General features: G+C 34.6%; 1 protein-coding gene across 5 annotated transcripts in view; it reads right to left on the reverse strand.

The window, feature by feature from the left end:
• Sugct (succinyl-CoA:glutarate-CoA transferase) overlaps positions 1-22152 on the reverse strand; it is a 693160-nt gene that overhangs the window by 586680 nt on the left and 84328 nt on the right. For all 5 annotated transcript variants that reach the window (XM_013521156.1, XM_005397726.2, XM_013521159.1 and 2 more), the window contains one exon: positions 17150-17241. In XM_013521156.1, the coding sequence (XP_013376610.1) occupies positions 17150-17241 (92 nt within the window). The remainder of the gene's footprint in view (positions 1-17149; positions 17242-22152) is intronic.

The raw sequence follows: 22152 nt of genomic DNA on the forward strand, positions 1-22152 counted from the left end.
CTAGCCAGCCAGAAGGCTGGCGCTCCCTCTAGTTAACATTTAAAATGTACAGTTATCATGAGAAAACAAAGTATTAAATGAAAATGTTAAGAATCTTCCAGTCACTGCACTTCCATATTCACTCACCCTTATCTCCAGTCTCACTATTCTGAGTGTTATTTTCTTACAGTCTCTCATGCTCTGTTTGTGTATTGAATCCTTCACAATAGTAAAATAACCTAAACATTAGTGGTAACACTAGTGAAATGTAAACAAAGTATGGAGTTCAGCTAATTGAATTTCTTGTTTTGATCACAGTCATGTAGGATTTTGTAGAATCTCAATATTAGAGAAATGAATGAAAGGCACAGTAACTTTGTACTATTTTTACAACTTTTCTATAAGTATAAAACTAGGCTACAATTTTAAAAATAGACCTTTCAAATATAAATTTATAATTTTAAAATGACAAAAATTTACTGGTTTTTATTTTTTTAATTATGCACTCTGGAGAAAAAGCAGGAAAATACAACTACCCATAAAAGTGTTTTCATTGTTATTACTGTTTGTTTCCTTTCCATAACAGTCTCCTAAATCACAAAGTTGTAAATTTAAAGATTATTTTGCAGACACAATTTAAGACAGTTTAACATTTCATTCATTCATTTTCATGCATTTCTCTATTTCTGTTCTTCCCACTATTTTCAGGGTTTTCCAAGTCAAACAGAAAAGAGAAAGACAAAGAAAAAGAAAAATCATGTGTTTTTTCTAAGTTATTATTTAAAATCTTTTGTTAGCAAATGTATGAGAAATTATAAATCAATTCTGGTATGTGTTCAATAAAGAGGCACAGGTAAGTACTTGAAAACTCACCAAGCGTTTTTCTCTTAAGTTATATTACTCAACCTAACTACTTCATAAAACAGCAAAAATGTTAAACTTTCTTTTCCTTTTAGGTATTGGCTTCTTTTCTGAAATTAAAAAATTGTTTTTAAATATACCTGTCTCTCTGTTCCATATTTCAGTTTTATACTGATTCATTTATTATTTTAATATAATCTATAGAAAATTTTGTTTTTTTTGCTAGGGCACAGGAATTTTCTTTTATTTTAAAGAGAGAAAAAACAATAAAATGATACAGAATTTCAAAACAAGATAATAGGCAATTAACAATGGTTATTATATTGCATATTGTTATCTTCAAAGTAGTTGCTCATATTACCAGATACAGGCATGCAAAATTGATCAAACAATATAAGCACTAACTGTTCCTTTCAATGAACTAATAGAAATTAGTAATGCAATTATCTTAGCTATCTTGTGTATATATATATATATTTTTTAATTTTCCCTTCCTTCTTTGCTCCTTTCCCCCACCCCAATTGTTCTTTCCTTTTGAACAGTTGCTTTCCCTCTCACAATATCTATTGTACGTTTTGCATCTTATTTGTTTTTTTCAGTTTCTTATACTAGGGAGACAATACAATGTTTACATATGTGAATCTGATTTATTTCACTTATGACTATGGTCTCCAGTTGCATCCATTTACCTATAAAAACATCAAGTTTATCTTTCTATATAGTTGAGTAGTACTCCACTGTATAAACAGACCACATCTTTTTATCTATTCCTGAGTTGATGAGCATTTGGGTTGTTTCCAAGATTTAGCAATTACAAATTGGCACCTGAATTGTTAATGAGCTGTATTCCTCGGAATTCTTCCACAATTTACTAACTGCATCACCTTTGGAAAGTGTTTGGCCTTTCTTATCTTTTTCCTCAATTATCAAAGGTGGGCAATAATAGGATCTACTTCATCATTTGGTATGAAAATTAAGTAAGTGGGCCCAGGATATACCTCAGTGGCAATAAGCACCTGCCTGGCAAGTGCAACGTCCTGAGTTCAACTCCCAGTACCAGAAAAAAAATTTTAGAAGAAAATTAAGTAAGAAAGAGTATATTAAAATCACTTTACTAAAAATGCACAAATATTTATAAAATATTTGGTGTGGCACTGGGAGATCCATCTGCATGTGCTGCCAAAAGTTCAGAGGGAGAAGCAAGGTGAGAATCACAGTTGAGGTCACATAAGAAAATGGGTTCAAGAGATACTTAGCAACTTGAATTTCTAGCTTACTGATGGGTTGGAGATTGGGGGTGATGAAAGCAATCTTGGAAAACAACCAGCAAGAAATTAATGTAAAGTAATATTTTAATTGTGAAAACCATCAGTTAATACGATTTGCAGCCTTAACCAGGAAAAATATTACTAGGAGAAGTGAAAAGGGTAGTGTGAAGAACAAAAGATGGTTAAGATTGGATCAGATGAGGGTTTTAGTGCACACAGAACACAGTCATCACAGTCGCTGGCTTCACACTTCATGGGCACAGGCTGCCAATAGACAGCATCTGAACCTTCTGTTCCAAACACATAATCTATCTGAACCACTAATTGATGCTACAAATGTGCTTACAGGGACACTAACATACAAATTTCCACAAAGTAACTTTTCCCCTGCATGAAGAAAATTCCATTTAATGGCTGAAGCACTGAACTCAGAGATGAAAAGTACATTCCTTTCACCATATCACCTATACACAGGCATGATAAAATCACCTCTGTTCCTCAGTGATGTCAGGAGTTCCCTGGACCTTAAATTATCATTTCAGAACCCTAAAGGAGTCTGTGGTTACATCAGTAAAGCTTATCAGTGGACCTAGAGAAGTAGGAAAGTAAATTAGCGGTTTAGAGATCAATCTCTCCTATTTATTGGCAAATAGCTCCCAAATAAGATAGAGAAAAGAGGGTTCTCATTATAATATACTGGTTAGGCTATACAAGTGGTAGAAAATACAAATGAGAGAAAGAGCTTCATATTTCACCTAGAGAATGGAACAAAATCATTTTTCTTCAACACATTTTGAAAGCTTGAAGCTCCCAACTTATCCCCTATGCACATGCCTCCAGTGCAACCTCAACAAAGCATCAGCCAAAGGCAAAAACATGACAAACTGGGACCACTGAAGGTTGGAAGAATAAGGGAAGCTTGAGACCATGAGGGAGAGAAGAGAGCAAAAACTCTTTGGCCTTTATCTCAGGTAGACACACCACATCAGACAGGCAACAGAAGAGAAAATGTAGCAAACTAATCTTCGACATCCTCTGTACCCCTTGTGAAAGTTTGATTATTAATATTGTTAATTTCATTCTAATAATACATATTTCTGCCCTTCTAAACATGAAAGTCATAACATAAATATGTTGGATTTGTAACATTCCATAGAGCCCTTTTTAAGCCACTAACTTGTTCTTTTACACACCCCCTAGAAAGAAACAATCTTGATTATAGATGAAAAACTAAGGAAGAGCTAGACAAAGAAATATAGTATGATGTTACAACCATTTGGTAGAAAAGTCAAGATGATACACCAAATCAAATGACCCCCAAGTCTCCTGCCTCTACCACTTTACTAGAAAGATCTTGAGCACGGAGACAGTCCTGGCTTGGAATCCTAGTCTTATTCAATAGCTCTGTCTTTGTTTTAATAATGCTAACACATATCCTGAAAGATGTCCTAAGACATAATGAGGTTAATATGTAGGCAAGCACCTGCGGAGTAATGTTGGCTCCTTTCCTTTTTCTAGTGCCCACTTGGCAGAATAGACCTTGAACAAACAGTCTCAATTCTCTGGAGATATTTAAAGAGAGGATAAGCATCTCTCTTTGATGATTAAGAAACCTACCTGCTAAAATCAAGGTGTTGGTTCAAATGGTCCTTTGATACTTTTTTATAGACTGGGTTCAGAGGAGACTGTTAAACATAGGGCTGAATATTTACAGATCTTAGTGGATATGAATGTTATTCTCTTGCATAAACTAAAGCTATTGACTTTCAGATTTGCTTTCGCTCCATAGCACAGAAAGCTACAGCACAAAGACAAGACGTAGGAAACTTTTTGTTGAAGAACAGCGTGGACAGAAGCAAAATAAATTTTCCAGGTATTTATTGGTCCATTCCTTAAAATATCACATTCTCCAATCTTTCATTCCATTTTCTCCCAGTCTTATTCTATTTAAACTTATGAAGACAGCCAAGCTAGATGATATTTTGGGCATTTCACTGTGGGAGCTAAGTCAAATGATTTAGATGGTTTTTAGTCACTAGACAAGGAAATACTGCAGTGTGATTAGTATATTTGAGGCCTTTTTGAAAGTTTTTACTTATGTGTACTTTTTAATGTAGTAGATTCTGAGTGGTAAACCATGTTTTTCCATAGATGCGATAGACTGTCTGCAAGTCACTTGAATTCCGTAGAGTAAACCATCCCATATAAGGACTGATCATCCCATAACTATAATTATAGAAATGAAAAAAATCAACTCACATTAATTTTTTTTCTTTTTAGTGACTAGAAAGGAAAGATAATGAATATAGACATTAGTAAAATGATGGAAGCAAGGTAGTAACATAAAGAACAAAACTTTTAGGTCAGAATTCCTGAATTCTAGTTCTTGTTATGCCATTTGCTCTCTATGATATTGAAAGTTATTTTATTGTCTAAACACTTCTTTCATAACATGTAAAGTGGGATAATGTTGATACTTATAGCATTATTGTTGAGAATTCAGTGTGATGGCATATGGGAAAGCACTTTGAATAACACAAAGTGTTCCATAAACATGAACATGAAGGAGGTCTAAAGATAGTTTCATATTGTTTTATTAAATACAGACTAGTTAAGAATCTAAACCCAGGTGTCTGCCTCCAGATGTATATTTTTCTAAACAGTTTTTTGTTATTTTCCAAATATTCATAAAGCAGAAATTCTGTATTCACATTTTTAAATAAAATGTTCATATTAAATGACTCATCCAATAAGAAAGACACACTTTTTATTGAAGGTATATATTGTAAAGAACTGTAGAAAGAATGTCAAGTGCCATTGCTATGATCATGTATCAGCCTCCTAGTATCAAACTGTAGTTGAACCCTTCCTAGAAAAACCTTAAGAATCCAAATTAATATACAACAAATATCAATGAGAACCAAGCCTGCATAGATCTGCGTTGTACTCCATGGATAAAAAAGTGTCCCAAAGACATTCTTCCTGAATTAAGCCACTTATATTCTAAAGAGGACAGACAGACAGACATATTATTAGCAGCATAAAAAATAAAAATTATAAGGAAACAAGGAGAAAGAAGTGGTAAAATATGGCTAAGAAAGTTAAAAAGGAACAAAGTCTAATGAACATAGCTCTTACATACTCAGCAGTGCTTATAATAGAAGCAATGTTGGCATTTAGGAAGAAAATATTTTAGACTCACCGGTCTGTCCCACATGAAGGATGCTTATCCAACCATACCCCAAACAATAAATACTGATATCAACCTGTACCACAGACCCATGTTAGAACTACTACCAAATAAAATCCATTTCTAGAGCCTGGAATACTAGAAGCTCAGAACTGACATAAGTGAATAGACTGCCCATCCTACTTCTTCATTAACAGGGACAGTAGCAGGGAAAATGAAGCCGATGGGAGCCAACTAACTAAATGAAAATGGGAAAAGGTTTAAAAGAAAGCCGAGGAATTTGTGGTGCAGAAGATGTGATTAAATAATACATCCCCAAATGAAATCTTCTCATGTGACAGAAAATACAACAGTATATGAGCTGGTTGATCAAATGATTATCACTGTATGAAAAGAAAAGATCTATACAACTGGCACTTGAGTAAGACTGTAGCATGGTATCCCACATAATTTGAAGCTTCTATCATTGTTTCCCAGTGATATTTTTTTCTTTTATATATATATATATATATATATATATATATATATATATATATATTAGCATGTACAACAGGATGTTTTGAAATACTATATGCACTGTGGAATGGCAACATCAAGCTAATTAGATAGGCATTACCTCATATATCATTTTAAAAAATGAAAATATTTAAAATCTACTCCTTGCAATTTCCAAGAATACCTATTAACTATAGTCATTATGTTCTACAATAAATCTCTTGAACTTCTTCTTTTCCTTGTATGTAATTGAAATTTTGTATTCTTTGTCCAACATCTCCCCAATCCTCACCCTCAACAGTCCCTGGTAATCACCATTCTTCTACTCTCTTCTGTGAGTTCAACTTTTTTAGATGCATGTATAATTGAGATCATGCTATATTTGTCTCTCTGTACCAAACTTATTTTATTTATTTAATATAATGTTCTCCAGGTTTATATGTGCTGTCACAAATGACAGGATTTCCTCAGTTTTTAAGACTGAACAGCAATATATCTCTCTCTCTACATATATATATATATATGGAATTTATATATATTTTTATCTTCATTCATCAGTTGGTGGACACTTAATTATTTTCCATCACTTGGTTATTATGAATACCACTGCAACAAACATGCAAAAGCAGATGTTTAATTCTTCAACACATGCTGATTTCATCTCCTTTGGACATATACCCAGTGGTAGCAATGACAATTCTATTTTTAATTTTTTAAAGACACCCATACCGTTTTTGATAGTGGCGTTACTAATTACATTCCCAACCCACAGCCATCACTTTGCAGCTTTACAAACAGAACTTTTAAGAGATGTTTTCCCTAATTTGCAGATTGGAAATCCAGAGTTAGACAACTTGTCTAATGTTACACAGAATGACAGACTTTCAGACCAGGCTTTCTGATTCCTAAGATCATTCACGGAAGGTGTCTAATAGGTTATCAATGTACATGTTTAAACTGCTCAACATAATCACAGGAAATGAACTTACTGTACTCAAAAATTACAAGGGTCCAAGTTCTCAGATAATAGCAGAGAAGGGCAAAGCTGATTATAGTTATGAGGGTGGGAAAGAACAACTGGGCATAAATTTTAGAAATGGAGTGTTAGCATGACATAGAAGCATCTATTAAGGCATGGAGGTAGAAAGTAAGATGCCTGGGACAAAACCTTGCATGGTGGTACACACCTGCAATCCCAGCACTCTGGGAGACTAAAACAGGAGAATTGCAAGTTTGAGCTTTGCCTGGGCAACCTGGTAACTTTGCAAGACCCTCTCTCAAAATAAAAAGGGGCTGGGGATGTAGCTTAGTGAGAAGAGCCTGGGTTCAATCCTCAAAAGTCCCCTTCTCCCTGCTAAAAAAAAAAAAAAAAAAAAAAAAAAGCCCAAGAGACTGTTCCGGGCCTACAGTTTGTAGGAAGTAGAACAGACAAGAATACATATCTTCCGATTTAGAGTAATTTGAAATGATATTTCAACACAATTATTCCAATCAATACTCCCTTTCTATATTGGTATTTGTGTATACTTGTGCCTTATTTGTCCTACAACATTAAAATAAACCATTTATTTTTAATCTTGCTTCTTGGTTTAGGAAAAAAAGATTTTTAAAAAAAAACATCCTCAGAAATGTTTTCAATTTGTTGACATGTTTCTGGCACTTTCTGGTGCTTACAAACCAACTCAGTATTACGGATCCGGGCCTACCAGTGCTATAAATAGATGAACTATAACGATCTTTCTGCTCTGCGATGTGAAATAACACAGACGTACTCAAAACGATATTGAAATCAAGACAAGCAACATAAAGAAGTATAAAGAAATAAAATTATTACTTGAAAAATTGGGATTCACGTGTGAAATCTGTCACTAGGTCCCCGTTTAGCAAAGAGGTTTCAAAGGAATTTGAAGATGTTTGCATTCCTTTAATAAGTTGCACAGATGACTTTGTCTCCCGTTGGGGTTCCTTCTATGCAAGGGTCTAATGGGAAAAGAGCAACGCTGAGCAATATTCTGATATAATTTCTGTAGATAACAGCTGAAATATAAAGCGAGCATCAGTGAGAAATGTCAATAGTAGTAATGTTGGTTATTAGAGATGGAGTTTATTCATCTAAGTTGAACTAGTTAAACTAAATTGAGCAGTCAGTTCAGTCAATCAACAAATCAGTTTGAAAGGGAGAAAACTTATAGCTTATTTTCTCTAAATGTATTTGCAGTTTTACTGAACTAACCCAGAATCTAATTGTTCTAAAACATGTAAATGTGCTTAAACATTTCAGCCAATCACTATTTGAGTTTTGAAAGCTATATTCCAGAAGTTGTTCTAAATGTGAGGGATACAATAACAAATCAGTGCTCTTCACATAGAGCTTACATTTTAAAAGTCAATACAAAGAATAAACAAACTAATAAGAATAAAACATAATTTCACTATAAAGAGAAAGGAGGCTAAGGAGTTGGAGAGCAATTGAACCTCTCATAAAGATGGTTGGCAACCCAAAAGTGATGTCACCCATTCAGGATTAAACCTCTAGTTAGCAGAACACTAATTCAAGGAGTCCGTTTATTGAACACGTACTCTCATTTAGGCACTGCAGTAGGTATAATCTTTACAACCACCACTAGAAATAGGTACCTATCTCTACCTCACAGATGATAAAAATGGAAACTTATGCATGGTACTTTGTCTAAAGTTACATAGACAGGCAATGGAAGAGCCTAGATCTGAACTCTGTGTAACTCCAAAGGTAAATCACACAACAGCTTTATATCACACAACTGCTTCAATAAAAAAGCAATATTGCCTTATGATATCTAAACATCAAAAATTACCAGTTTTCTTTTTCATTAGCTTTAATAAGTGTTAATAAAACAAGTCCCTAGTATATAATACTTTTCTGAAGGATGATGGGAAATTAAAAGACTGATCTGTTATTAAATCTAAAAATGTACCACATTAAGGGCCACTATTTATCACTCCTGTAATAATTTTATTTGAAAGTCTCAGTGAAAGGGCCAGGGATATAGCAGTAGCATAAGCTCCTGCCTGGCAAGCACAAGTCCTGAGTTCAATTCCCGGTACCAAAAAATAAAAATAAAATAAAATAAAAAACTTGAAATTCTCAGTAAAAAATTTCTTGCTGTATTTCACAAAATATCTTACATTGTTTGGAAGCTACCCCTAAAACATTTTTATAATAAAACCATCACTTATCAACGTATAGTTTATCCTTCAGACTTTCTTTAATCTTGAAATGTTTACATGACACAAAGAACTGAAATTTTAATAAGTAAATGTTACAACGTATCATTTCATTCATGAAAATAGAAGCAGAGTTGAAAATTTCCAATTTTCTAGTGGTGAGTAGACATATTAAAGCAGAATCCTACCAATGCATGAAAATTTCCCATTTTCTAATGGTGAGTAGACATATTAAAGCAGAATCCTACCAACGCATTTGTACTCACAACCACTTTTCTCCTTTCAGGTGTGGGTATCAGGCACTCTGTCCCAGCAATGAGAAAGTAACTATGACAACTGAGAAAAGTCCACAAAATTACTATACTCTTAAAGGAGGAAGTTTCAGGCCCAGAGCCATGACAAAAAGTGCTGCCAGGATTTGCTGGGCATATTCATGTGAGGGTGGGTCCTACAATCATTAGCCTCCTACCATAATTTCTCTCCAACTTCATCCCATTTCTACTCCTTACTTTTGAAGGGAAACTTCAAAATGGGGACATTATACAGTATGTACTCAAATGTCATGGAACTGTTAGGTAGGATCAGATTAGGGTAAGGAAGTAAAAGTACCAAGGAATATTAACTAACCAAAAGTAGTTATGCACTGAGTAAACTTTTTCTAGATAAAAGTGCTTAATCAGAACCGACTGTGAAGACAGGAGAGAAAGATGGGGGAGAACTGTAAGAATGATAACTATTTCTCATAGCACAAATCAATAAATGATACTTAAAATTGATCTTGCAGGTAAAGAACCATGAAGTGATTCCATAATTTTAAGAGTTTTCATAATCTATTGTTTCAACCTCAAGTTGATCTTTTAATAACAATTAGAAATATTTAGCCAATTTTGAACAAACTTACTATTTCACATCAACCAATTACTTTATTATTAAACACAATAAAATTTAATATTTATCTGAGCAAGAATATTATGATCTCACCATAAATTATTTTGCTCAGCATGCCCTCTGAATGTGGTCATATATAAGCTCAAGCAGATGTCCAGTTTGATGCTCACTGGACTTCATTTCTAGGAACTTGTGAATGGTGAGATTAGGATCACTTGCTGTTTTCTTCTCTATTATTTTCTGCATTACTTAACTTTTTATAATGAATCTATATTATGTATAAAATAGTTTTAAAGTAAATTAAAATAAAACTGAAATTAAATTATTGCACCATTAACTCTGACAAATCAATAGCCAGCTATGTTTAAGTATGTCATCTTAGGAAAGTATATGAATTAAGGAAAAGTTATTTTTCCTTAAAAGTTATTTCCTCCAAAGTTATTTATTTAATATAGATTATTTAACTTATTTTACTAGATATTAATATTTATAATAAATAAGATTAAAGTCAAGGAAAGATATTATACTGCTATGCCATGAAATAAATATAGGTGACATGTCCAAGAACTTATAAGCCCTGTAATATTTAATGAGTGACACTAACCATAAAAGACAAAATAAATAAAATTTAAAACTTCTCATCAAGTGATACCATTTTGATAGTAAAATGGAAAACCACAGACTGGAGAAAATATCACCCATATAGACATTTGGTGAATACTTGTACCCAAAATATAGAAAGAAATCACAAAAGAAAAGATCAGTACTCCAATAAAAACAATGGACAAGACTTGTACATAGTGTTTACATAGATATACAAATAACTATTAAGAATATAAAAATATGTATACACTTACTCATCTAGGAAATGCAGATTCAAAGTGCAATAAGATACCATAATTAACCAACTAAAGTAGCATTGTCAAGAGCAGGTGAAAATAAACCTCTCATATATCGCTGGTAATGAATAAACTGTCACCATTTAGGTAACAGGCAGTGTACTAAACCTAAACATTTCTAAACAGTGACTCATCACCCAGCTAGTCCCCTTCTAGGTATCTTTCAAGAAGAATTAAAAACATACTACAGAGATATATGTGCATCGATGTTTATAGCAGCAGAATTTGTAATAGCTAGATCTGGGAAACAATCCAAATGCCCATCAACCAAGACATAGATAAAAAAAGATGTGGTTTTTTATATAATGGAGTATTACTCAGCCGTAAAGAAGGATAAACTAGAGACTTTTAGAGGTAAATGGATGCAACTGGAGACCATACTCATAAGTGAAATAAACCAGATGCAAATGTGTGAACATCATATTGTCTCCCTAGTTTGAGAAGCTGAAGAGTAAATGTGATCCAGAATGTACAATAGATACTGTAAAATGGGAAAAAACTTCAAAAGGAAAGATAAACTGGTTGAGAGGAAGGGGAAAAAGAAGTAAGGGAAAATGTATATACAAAGGATAGTTAAGATAGTTGTGCTGCTGATTTCTCTCCAGTTCACTGAAGGGATAAGTTTGTGCTAATATTGTTTGGACAAGTAATTGCTGATATCTTCTACTGTAAGTAACTGACTTGAAGATAACAATGTGCAATGCGTTGACCATTGTTACCCTCCTATCATATTGTTTTGGAATTTTGCTTTTTTGTTTTTTATTTCTTTTTCTTTAAAATAAAATGATAACATTTAAAAAAAAATAAACTGTGATTCATCAATTCCATTCCTAAGTCCACCAGGAAAAATGAATGTGCATTGCTAACATTGCCTCTCCCCCTCTCTGTCTGTCTCTGTCTCTATCTCTTACTTTCTCTCTCTCTCTCTCTCTCTCTCACACACACACACACACACAGTACACAGTCACAAGCCTTAGTATCATAAAATCTATGGGTTTTCAAAAGTTATTAATCATCAAGAAAAAGAGACCTTTATTTTATCTGTCATATAACCTACCACTTAATTTTATGCCATTTTCTATTTTTCTAATTTTTCTATGAGTATATTTCTGACCTCATCAACTAAATTATTATTTGCAGTAACTTATTATGGAACCTAATACAGTACTATACACATACATCTTTCTTTCATTGCTTTACCTGTATCATTGTTCTTGATGCTTAAATGTAATATAGCTTGTAATTAAACTACTACTTAGAACACCTATTACAAATGTGAGGGTCATTTACTTTCCAGTCTCTCTTACTGACTTCATTCCCAATCCTCTCTCTGCATTCCCCATGAATCAAAGAACAGATACTCTCTTTTGAATAATAATTGATTATTTCCCAGAAGATCTAAAAACATCATATCACAGCGATATATGTGCACCTATGTTCATAGTAGCACAATTTGTAATTGTTAAATTGTGGAAGCAACCCAAATGTCCATCCACTGAGGATTGGATAAAACAACTGTGGTACTTTTATATAATGGAATATTACTCAGCTATAAAGAAAGATAAACTCGAGGCTTTTATAGGTAAATGCTCACAACTAGAGACCATACTCATAAGTGAAATAAATCAGACCTGCATGTGTAAGCACTGTATTGTCTCACTAGTGTAAGACCTGAAAGAGTGGATAAAAACTAGGAGATATGATAGACATTGTAAAGGGAAAGGAAAATGCTCAAAAGTAAAGGGCAACTGGGGTGTGGGAAAAGAGAAGGGAAAGGGGAAATTATGTATGTATGTATATACAGGATAGCTAACATAGTTGAACTACTGTCTTGTATTGCTTTACTGAAAGAAACAGTTAATGATTACTTGACTGATCAATATTGCATGTCTCTATTTGTTTTCCTGAGAAACCACTTTGAAGACATCAATAGGTAATACAACAAGCATTGTTAATTTTCTACCACTTTGTAATTCTGTATTGTTTGTATTGTTCTTTTGCTATTTTGCAAATGGTTGTCTGTTTGTTAATGTTTTCCTTCTTTTATTTTTAAAATAAATTTTAAAAAAGAAAAAAATGAATAATAATTGGCTAGCACAGTTGCATGAATATGAAAATAAATAATAATTGGTTAGCACAGTTGCATGAATATGAAAATAAGGTAATATGATTTTGTTCCACGCACAAGATTAAAATTTATGCATAGAGGACAGACTTTGATAAGTTTTTTAGAAAAATTTTCAACTTATTTATATCTATGAAGGAATGTCTGCTACTTATAATACAAAAGGATTTGCTTAGCCCAGTTTTGATAAGTTTTTCTTTTTTATTACTGGTATGTTTCCAGTATAGGAAGATTGCATTCGTTTTGGGAATTGCTATATATATATATATATATAACACATTTTAAGCACTTTTGATTCTCCCCCTCCCCCGCTCCCTCATCCCATATCCACTGATCCACTCTCCCTACTCCAAAAATTCTGCCTTTATTTTATTTTTTAATTCACTGGGTTCTTCCTATAAGAGAAACTATGCAATATTTAATTTTCTGTGTCTGACTTATTTCACTTAATATAATGTTCTTGAGATCCATGCATTTTCATACAAATGACTCAAATTCACTCTTCTCTCTTTCAAAGAAATATAGTGTATGTACACCACATTTTCTTCATTTTCCACTGATGGGCATCTAACCTGTTTCCACAGGTCAGTTACTGTGGCTGTGCTGCTTTAAACATAGTTTTGTGTATATCACTATAGTATGATGTCAGTAGCTCTTTCAGAAATATACCCAGAAGATGTCTAGCTGGGTCAGATGGAATTTCAACTTCTAGTTTTTTGAGAAATTTCCATACTAATGATAAAAATTCTTAATAATAATATAACTGTTTTTCAAGTGTAGCCCATAAACCTCTATCAGAAGCACTTGGGCCCATCACTAAACATGAATATTTGTGGGCTCCACTCACAAATCAATGTTTCTGAGGGTGGAGCTCAGGCATCTGTAGCTATATTAAGAAATTAATGATTCTTATGTGTATGACCTAACATTATATACAATTTCATATATCAAAGATATGTTATTTGCTTTTTACAGTGTTGTAGAGGAAGCATGTGAGCTTCACTTTCAGATCCCATTCACTGACACATATGAAGCTATGTGATATGCACAAGATCACACAGCACAGTACAGGTGTTCATTTATTCACTCAACATCCATTTACTGAGTGTGTACTAGGGCTCTGTTCTATGCATAGAGATAGAGCAGGATAGCCGAAGCAACCACCATGGTCTTTACTATGATGCACATATTCTATTGAGGCCCATTTTAGCCAGTCAGTAAATACTAAACAGGAATGAATTAGAACCAGGGACACAAACTCTTACTGCAGTGCTCTGCCACTTACCGAGTGGTCTAATCACTGTATTGTAACATAAATCAAGTAGCGTGCATAAGATGCAAATACAGTAAACATCAAGATTCATTGTACAAGCACCAAGGAGTGTGGCAAGAGTGCCAACTCCAGGAGTTTAACAAAATTGGCTTCAAAATCTGGCATTAGCACTTGCATACCTGGGCACTCTAAGCTTCAGTTAGAATTTGTTAACACCCACCTGACAGGAGAAGTGTGAGGATAAAAAGAGATCCTAATATAAGTAAAACACCTATCAAGGTTTAGGTGCTCAAAATCAGATTTTATGTCCATTAGCAAGTATGAATCTTATAAGATAACACCAAAACATAGATTAAGTGGAGTGGAGGTCAACCATCCCTAGTTTATCTTAAATCCCATCATAAAGACTACTCTTTCATAAATTTCATTCTGTATCATACACTTTTGTATGACCCCTCATGGACAAAAATACCATTATTACTCTATTATAGGAAAATATGCATTTTAAAATTTTTTATTTACAATGCTAACCTTTTCTCGTATCTTTGGAACATCATTCATTCCTAGGTAGAACTATATGATATCATCAGTAGGAAAAATTTACATATAATAATGTATCTTTTTCTCATGAAACTGCTAGCATAGTAAGTCTACAAAGAATAAATTCAGGGGGCTGGGGATTTAGCTCAGTGGCACAGCACCTGCCTGACAAGCGCAAGGTCATGAGTTCGATTCCTGGTACCAGAAAAAAAATAAATAAATAAATTCAACCAACACTCTCTCTGTTTTCAACCTCACTTTCCCCCTGCCTTGCTGTTTCACAATAATACACTGGACTTTTTTGACTGCTCAGTCTACCAGTCTCCAGCATGTAGGCATCACACATGGCATTGTTTTCCAGTGCCACCTGAAACATCTGGTCTTCAGAGCACCTTCCCTGACTGACAGCCAAGGCCAGGCTCCACTGTATACAGTGATGTAGTGAAGCCTCCTACCAAGAGAGAATCCTGGGTTCCAGAAAGTCATTTGACAGCATGGAGTTATGCTAGCAGCTCAGATGCATAGCTGTGCCATTGGATAAAATTTCATATGCCACAAGAAATAAGTTGTCATCATGTGTGTATACTGGCTAGCTAACGGTAACAGCCAGGACTTCACAAGTGATTCCTCCTGAGCAACAACTGCCTATTATGGCATACACTGATCAGATGAGGGAAAACAGCTTTCTTAAGGGGAATCCCAGCATTGCCTGATTCTTTTTCATCTGCTTTCTCTGTCAAACCAAGTTTTGTGCAGATTTTTAGAAATATAATAATGGTCTTAGGCACAATATTCCATAGTTAATAAAACCCTGTACTCTTATTCAGAGCAGCTTCTATTTGCATGCAATGAATATTTTCTGTTAATGTTTGTTTTTCTCATTTGGCACATTCAGGAGGGAAAGAGCGCACCTCTCCAATAGTCCGTGACTTCCTCACTTCCAAGAACATAGGAAGGAACATGCGCAATCACTATGCACTGGGCCAAGGAATGCCTTAATTCTAAAGGCAGAGTTGTGTCCAGATGAAAGACTCGGACTTTATTTAATATATGTAGTATGTAAAACAATGTTTGGCACCTACTGAGTGTTCAGAAAATATTATTATTTGCTTAAATAAAAATCATAAAAGTAAAGCAAGACAAGAGATAAAGGCTGCTGCTGACTGGTAAATTCTAAGGTTGAACACATGCTATATGGTTGTGCAGTCAGAACACAGTGCAATGTATCAACAAAACCACAGAAGTTCTTCATCTCAGTAGTTTTTCATTCATAACAAGTCTCAACAAATACAAGTCTCAGATGTTTTTACATATTCCAAATTGGCTCCAGTACCTTAAATGAAAGTACTCACGATAATGATATGAGAGCCTATTAGAGCAAAAAGAGATGTTCATGGTTCATGTTCCCTTTTCTCAATGGGTAGAAAGAGAACTGATACCCTGAATATTTTAAGAAAAGGCCACATACATTGTTTTTCTGTAACTTAAATAAAACAGAGGATGAAACTCAAAGACCTTGTATTTTAAGACATTAAAACCACACAACAAAGCAGAATTGTAAAAAAAAAAAAAAAAAAGAAAAAAACCTAAAAACTGGAAATAAAAAGAGTTGTGGTCTCTCTGCCTCAGTTTGCCCCAAAATCACAGCAATATATCTCGAGAATTAACCAAAGAAAGTGATTTGAGGAAGGGACATCTGTTGAAACAAGCTTTTAAGACTGCCAATCCAGTTGGTTTTGAAATATTTCAAAAGTAAATATTTTTATTTACTAGGATCTCATGTTCATTTTTTTTTTACCTTATTGTTTTCCTGATGAGTCTTCTTTTCAAGCTAACCACCCATATTTTGGCCTTCTACACACTTTTTAGGAATTTCCCAACCCTCCGGCAATGAGGAGGAATTGTTATAGAATCAACAATTCTTCTACTGTCACTCTAATATGTATGAAAAATTCAACACAACTATAATCTAAGGCTTTAAGTAACAAATTCCTAAATACACAACAATTTATAATATCTTCAGGAGAAAAAATCCCTCAGCTATGTTTATTTATCAAATGCAGGCACTCTAGCGAAAATGGACATCCATAGTCTAGTCTGGTCAGTCATTCTATTTCACAGGAAAAAAAATTCCCAAAATCACATGAAAGTGACTAAACTCAACCAATATAACCAATACAAAAATGTGTTCATGACTTCATCTACTGCTTATTGCTAAAAATTTTACTTTTCCATGGGGTTATTTTGAAGTTTAGAATTCAATACATTCATAATGAACTCACTTCTGTTTTACTTTAATAAGCCATTCTCTTTCCCTGGTTTCCTTCTAAGATTAATTCAAGTTTAAACCTATGGGTTAGTAAAGAGAAAATTTTCTCTGGAACATGTAAAGAGAAATACTATGATTATTCCTAGAAGGATACCTACCTCAGGCCCTGTGATGTTCATCAGACCAGAAATAGCAGCGGCAACAGAATCATAACCAGCTCGCTGTGACATGGGACCTGTGTGACCATAACCTAAAACAAGAAGAGACGCAGTCAGCACCACACACTAGCACCATGTGTAATAACATGTCAAAGCCATTTGTTTCCAGAAATCTTGCTGCACTGTGTAGCTGTTAGACCTGTATGATCTCCTGAAGGAGACAGTAACAATGAATTACTATGTTCTACTCCCAAAAAGTCAACTGCTGGCCAGATCACACCAGCATAAGTGCTTCGTTTGACCTACAGAGTGTTTTGAAATGATTTTATTTACTGCCAACAATTAAAAATCAAGAGGTAACACATAAGATGGAAATGCATGGCTTTTGTTGAAAAAATCAGAAAATACATTCAAAGCTAGGCCCATCTTCTTACATGCAAAAATCCGAGTTGAATACAGCTCTCCCCCGACACAGGGCATGAACTCTCCAATTTGCTGTGCTCCCCACTACTCCTTAGCCCTCTCTGGCTCAGCATGATTCACTCTGTCACTTACCTCCCAGGCACCAAGAGGCATCCGCTACTGTCAATCTGTACATGATAATGTACAAAGTGAGGGAAACATGGCTCCGCAGGTTCTACTTACATATTTTCTCAAGCATCAAAAAAATATATATAAATGACAAAGTTTGGACAAGAATAAAACAATTTTATCTTCTAACAATGCTTTTCAAAAGTGTTGTGTTTCTTTTTCTTTCTTTTTGAGATGAGAGGGTGAGGGGAACAGAGGCAAGAGTTAAAAGAACACGAAAGTCTTTTCTCTGGCTCTTCAGTCTTGGTACTAATAAGTAAAAAGGCTGTATCAAAAGCTACATGAAGCTATCTCCAAATCCAATTTATCAACCAAAGAGTGAATAAATGAAGTGTTGTCCATGCCCAGCCATCAGCTCATCCTGCCAGCCCCCACAGATGCCTGCTCCGCTCTACTCTCTGGCATCCTCCAAATCTCCACCAGATAGACTTTCCCTGATGACCCTGTATAACAAAGCACTGTCACTTCACACTTTTCATCCCTTTTACCCAATTATATTTGTCTTCATAGCCCTCATCATCAATACATGATGTTATTTATTTATTTTGTCTCCTTCCTACTAAAATGTACGCTCTAGGAATTTCTTCTATTAGACCCATTTCTGTACTTCCATCATCTAAAACAGTGTTTAAAAACCTTTCAGTGAAAGAGTAAACAAATATTGGGTGCTAAAAAAATTTTTCCAAAAGCAAATAATATATAAAATGTGACTGAATACAGAACTTAAAGTGAGTGATTAAATGATCTAATCACCCATTAACCTACCCAGATGCATTTAGTACCAGAACAATCTTTATCAGAGATATAAAAATGTAAAACAAAATCATTGGATAAAACCATCACTTATAGAAATAGTTTAGTCTACTGCCATACCACCCTGAATGTGCCCGATCTCATCTGATCTCAGAAGCTAAGCAGGGTCAGGGCTGGTTAGTACTTGGAAGCGAGAAATAGCTTAAAGGATATGTATTATTATTAATGCCAGAAAATGTTATAACATGTTTCTCCTTATGTTTCAGCATGGACAATGTCAAACAAAAATGGGAAGAATTTATAATATGCCCATCAGCCAACTTCAATAATTATTTATTCAGTCAGTTTTCTTTCACTATATTTATTTTTCAATTAAAACTATTATATGGTGCTGAATTGATAAAATCTTTTTTAAAAACTCATATGTCTGGCTTCAGATAAGACAGTTTTGACTTTTAATTCAAAAAATAAAACTTGTAAAGTTTGAACTATCTCTTTTTAAATATTAGAAAAGCAAAAATGTGATATGAAGAGAAACATAAAGAAAAATACAGTAAAAGTCAACAGTTTCCAAGCAGAAATACAGAAACTGATGCCACACTTTTGAGAATGAATTTTGGGGCAACCTATATGTAGCAGGAAATGGCACCACAGCCTAGGCTTCTCTTTCTTCAACACAACAGTTTCCAAACCACAGGTAGTCCAGGCATAGCACAGGCCCCGTGGAGCAGAGAAAAGCTGCCGCCAGAAGCCAGGGGCCTCCTGTGTGCTCTGGGACCACCTGCTATCTCAACCAGAAGCCAAGAGAAGGAGACAGCTTCAGTTCTCTCAGGGTTGGAAAAGTCAGTAGGTGCTACTGGCCAGAAGCCCAAATCCCTCAAAAGGGACAAACAGAGGCCCTTACCATCAGCACAAATCTGCATGGAGTCTCCTAAATAAAAGGCCTACAGAAAATATGCTCAGAAAACAAACAGCTTACTAAATAAAAACTCACCATCATCACTGCCTTGTGATACAAATTCTCCTTTGTTCAGTGTACAGGGAGAAGGCACAACTATCCTAATTACTTTAAATTGCAACTTCCAAGTATTTCTATTAAAGAGATATATAAATAGTTACTTTCACTGCAAGCAGTAGGCACGGTGAAAAAGAGAATGCAAGTTGGGATTAAAAACAATCTGGATTAAAATTATAGTTCTGCCAACTATCAAAACTTTGACAATTTTTAAATTTCCCAGACCCTCGATGTATTTATCTTTAAAATGGAGATATCTGCATTTATCTCACAGACTTGTTCTAAGGATTTAATTTGGTAAAACAGTGTAAGTAAAGCATGTTTCACAGAGAGCACTAACTAAATATTAATCAATAAATATGCATCAGTCACAACACCAGTAATATATTTGCTTACATTTTCCTAGAATATTGACACTAACAAAAAGAAAACTGCCTTAAGGTGTACTGAACTGATGAGAATAGATCTTCTAAGCAGTGAAAGTACATTAATAGTATAAAATTAATATTGGAAACTTACACTTGTTCATCACACAAAAGAAGCCAACAGTGATAATAGTAGTATATTTTTTCTGTAAGATGAGTCAAAAATACTACCAATACCATCAATAAATATTCATGTCAATAAATAGAGTTTTAAAACAAGGAACTGACATCAAAACAGTAGTTAGTTAAAAGTACCCTTCTGAGAATGGGAAAAATGTATGACTTATTAAAAATTTAATAAAGAGCTGAAAAATAGATAATTGTGGGCTCCAAATAGGTTTTTTAACTTCATATTTAGTTCTACAATATCAAAAACAACAGTGCTCCAAATCCAAATTAAGGAGGAAAAATTTAAGCATCTTAGTTCTTTATATTGAAGTAAATGGATGAGGAAAATGAAGGAGGCTGTAAAAAAGAAGAGAGGAATACTTTGTCTATCTGTCTATCTGTCTGCCTGTCCCCTCCCCACTCTCCCTTTCTCTCTCCGTCCCTCTACTTCCTTCACCTACATTCATTTTAAGGAGCAACCTCGCCATCTTGTGGCTTTTATGATCAATGACTGTACAGCAAAATTCTCATTTTAAGAATTGTAAGCAAAAACATGCAGGGAGGAAACTGAAGAGAAAATATTTTTATCCCTTAATATTTGTCCTGAACACCACATGCCCTGCTCTGTGAATTCCTGATATTGCTCATTTTTCTTTCTAATTCTTCTAACTTCATGTTTTCCTTCTCTCCTTATGAGCTCTTAAAAAATAAACACTACCATTGGTGCTCTTGCTTTACATATCCCACATATCCCACAGTACTCAGTAACCTGGCTAGTAATGGTTGCCCTTTTGGGGTCCTAAGACTCTCTGACAAACTGGCAAGAAAAGTAATTGAACAGGTGCTCCTACTCTTAAGGCCCATTCATGCACTCCTGAGCTAAGAATCAAAGTTTGGGTCTCTTAATAGGTAACCACTGCTTGTATCTATCTGCTCTGTGCCAGAGCACCAGAAAATCACCACAGCTCTCCTGACAGAGATCAGCTCAGGGATACCTCCGAGACTTCCAAGCAACCAAGGGTTTCAAGATCGAGCTTTTTTGCATGCTAATAACAAAAACAAGAGAACAAAATAAAGCATCTCACCTGGACACTTTCATTAGCCTCCTGTTTCTAGTCTCCCTATCTAAGTCTTCCCTTTTGTGAACACAATTATCCTTTAAAAAATGTAAATCAGGGTGCACTATTTTCCTTTCAAAGCTTTCTAGGGACTTTTTGAGTTATCTAGAGCAAATCCAGACTCCCTATCCAGGCTAAGAGAACCCTAGCTAAGTTGATCACTGCCAGATCTCTGGCCTCTGCCCTTCAATTTTCTCACTGCATATAGCCTTTTTTTTTTTTTTTCCAGACAGGGTCTTGCTAAATTACTAAATTTTACCCAAGGTGGGCTTGAACTTGCAATCTCCCTCCTGCCTCTGCCCCCCAGAATTCTGAGATTACAGGCATGTTACCACTACACTGGCTGATTTGGTGGCCTTCTTAAGGTTTTCTGAATACCTTCAGTTCATTCCCACCTTCCAGTCTTTGCACTACCTAGAGTGTTTCTCCCTCGAATATCTACATGGCTATCTGTTACTGATGATGTGATCTTAAGTATAACCTTCTAAGGGAGACTTTCCTCAACTACCCAATAAAAGCAGACTCTCCTAGAATAGAAGCATCATGAAGACTGCAATGCAGGTGTCTAATCTCTATGATATCTTCACCACCTAGAATAATGCCTGCCAGTGTCTTAACAAGTATGTTTTCAGTAAATGAATGGATGTAAATTAGTAACCTTCAGAAATAGGAATAACATATGACAACTAACTACAAGGAAAAGATAAATCTTTACTTCCTCCAGTAATACCTGATATAACCTGCTGGGGGCAGAGGGCAGAGTGGAAAGGTTGAAGCAACAAAATTTCTGAGGTTTAACTGCTGACATTACCTAATAGCGCACATTTGCCCCCTCTTCTCATTCTCAGTGTTCTCACTAAAAAAAGCAAATCCATCATGGCTCCAAACAAGATATTTGCAGCTTCTATTCTAGAATAATAATAACAATTATGAAGTTATTGCATATTAGGTACTGTCTTACTCATTTTCTCATTGCTGAGACAAAATACCCAA

This window comes from Chinchilla lanigera, unplaced genomic scaffold (assembly GCF_000276665.1).
Source record: "Chinchilla lanigera isolate Chin_1 unplaced genomic scaffold, ChiLan1.0 scaffold00059, whole genome shotgun sequence".
Taxonomy (NCBI): domain Eukaryota; kingdom Metazoa; phylum Chordata; class Mammalia; order Rodentia; family Chinchillidae; genus Chinchilla; species Chinchilla lanigera.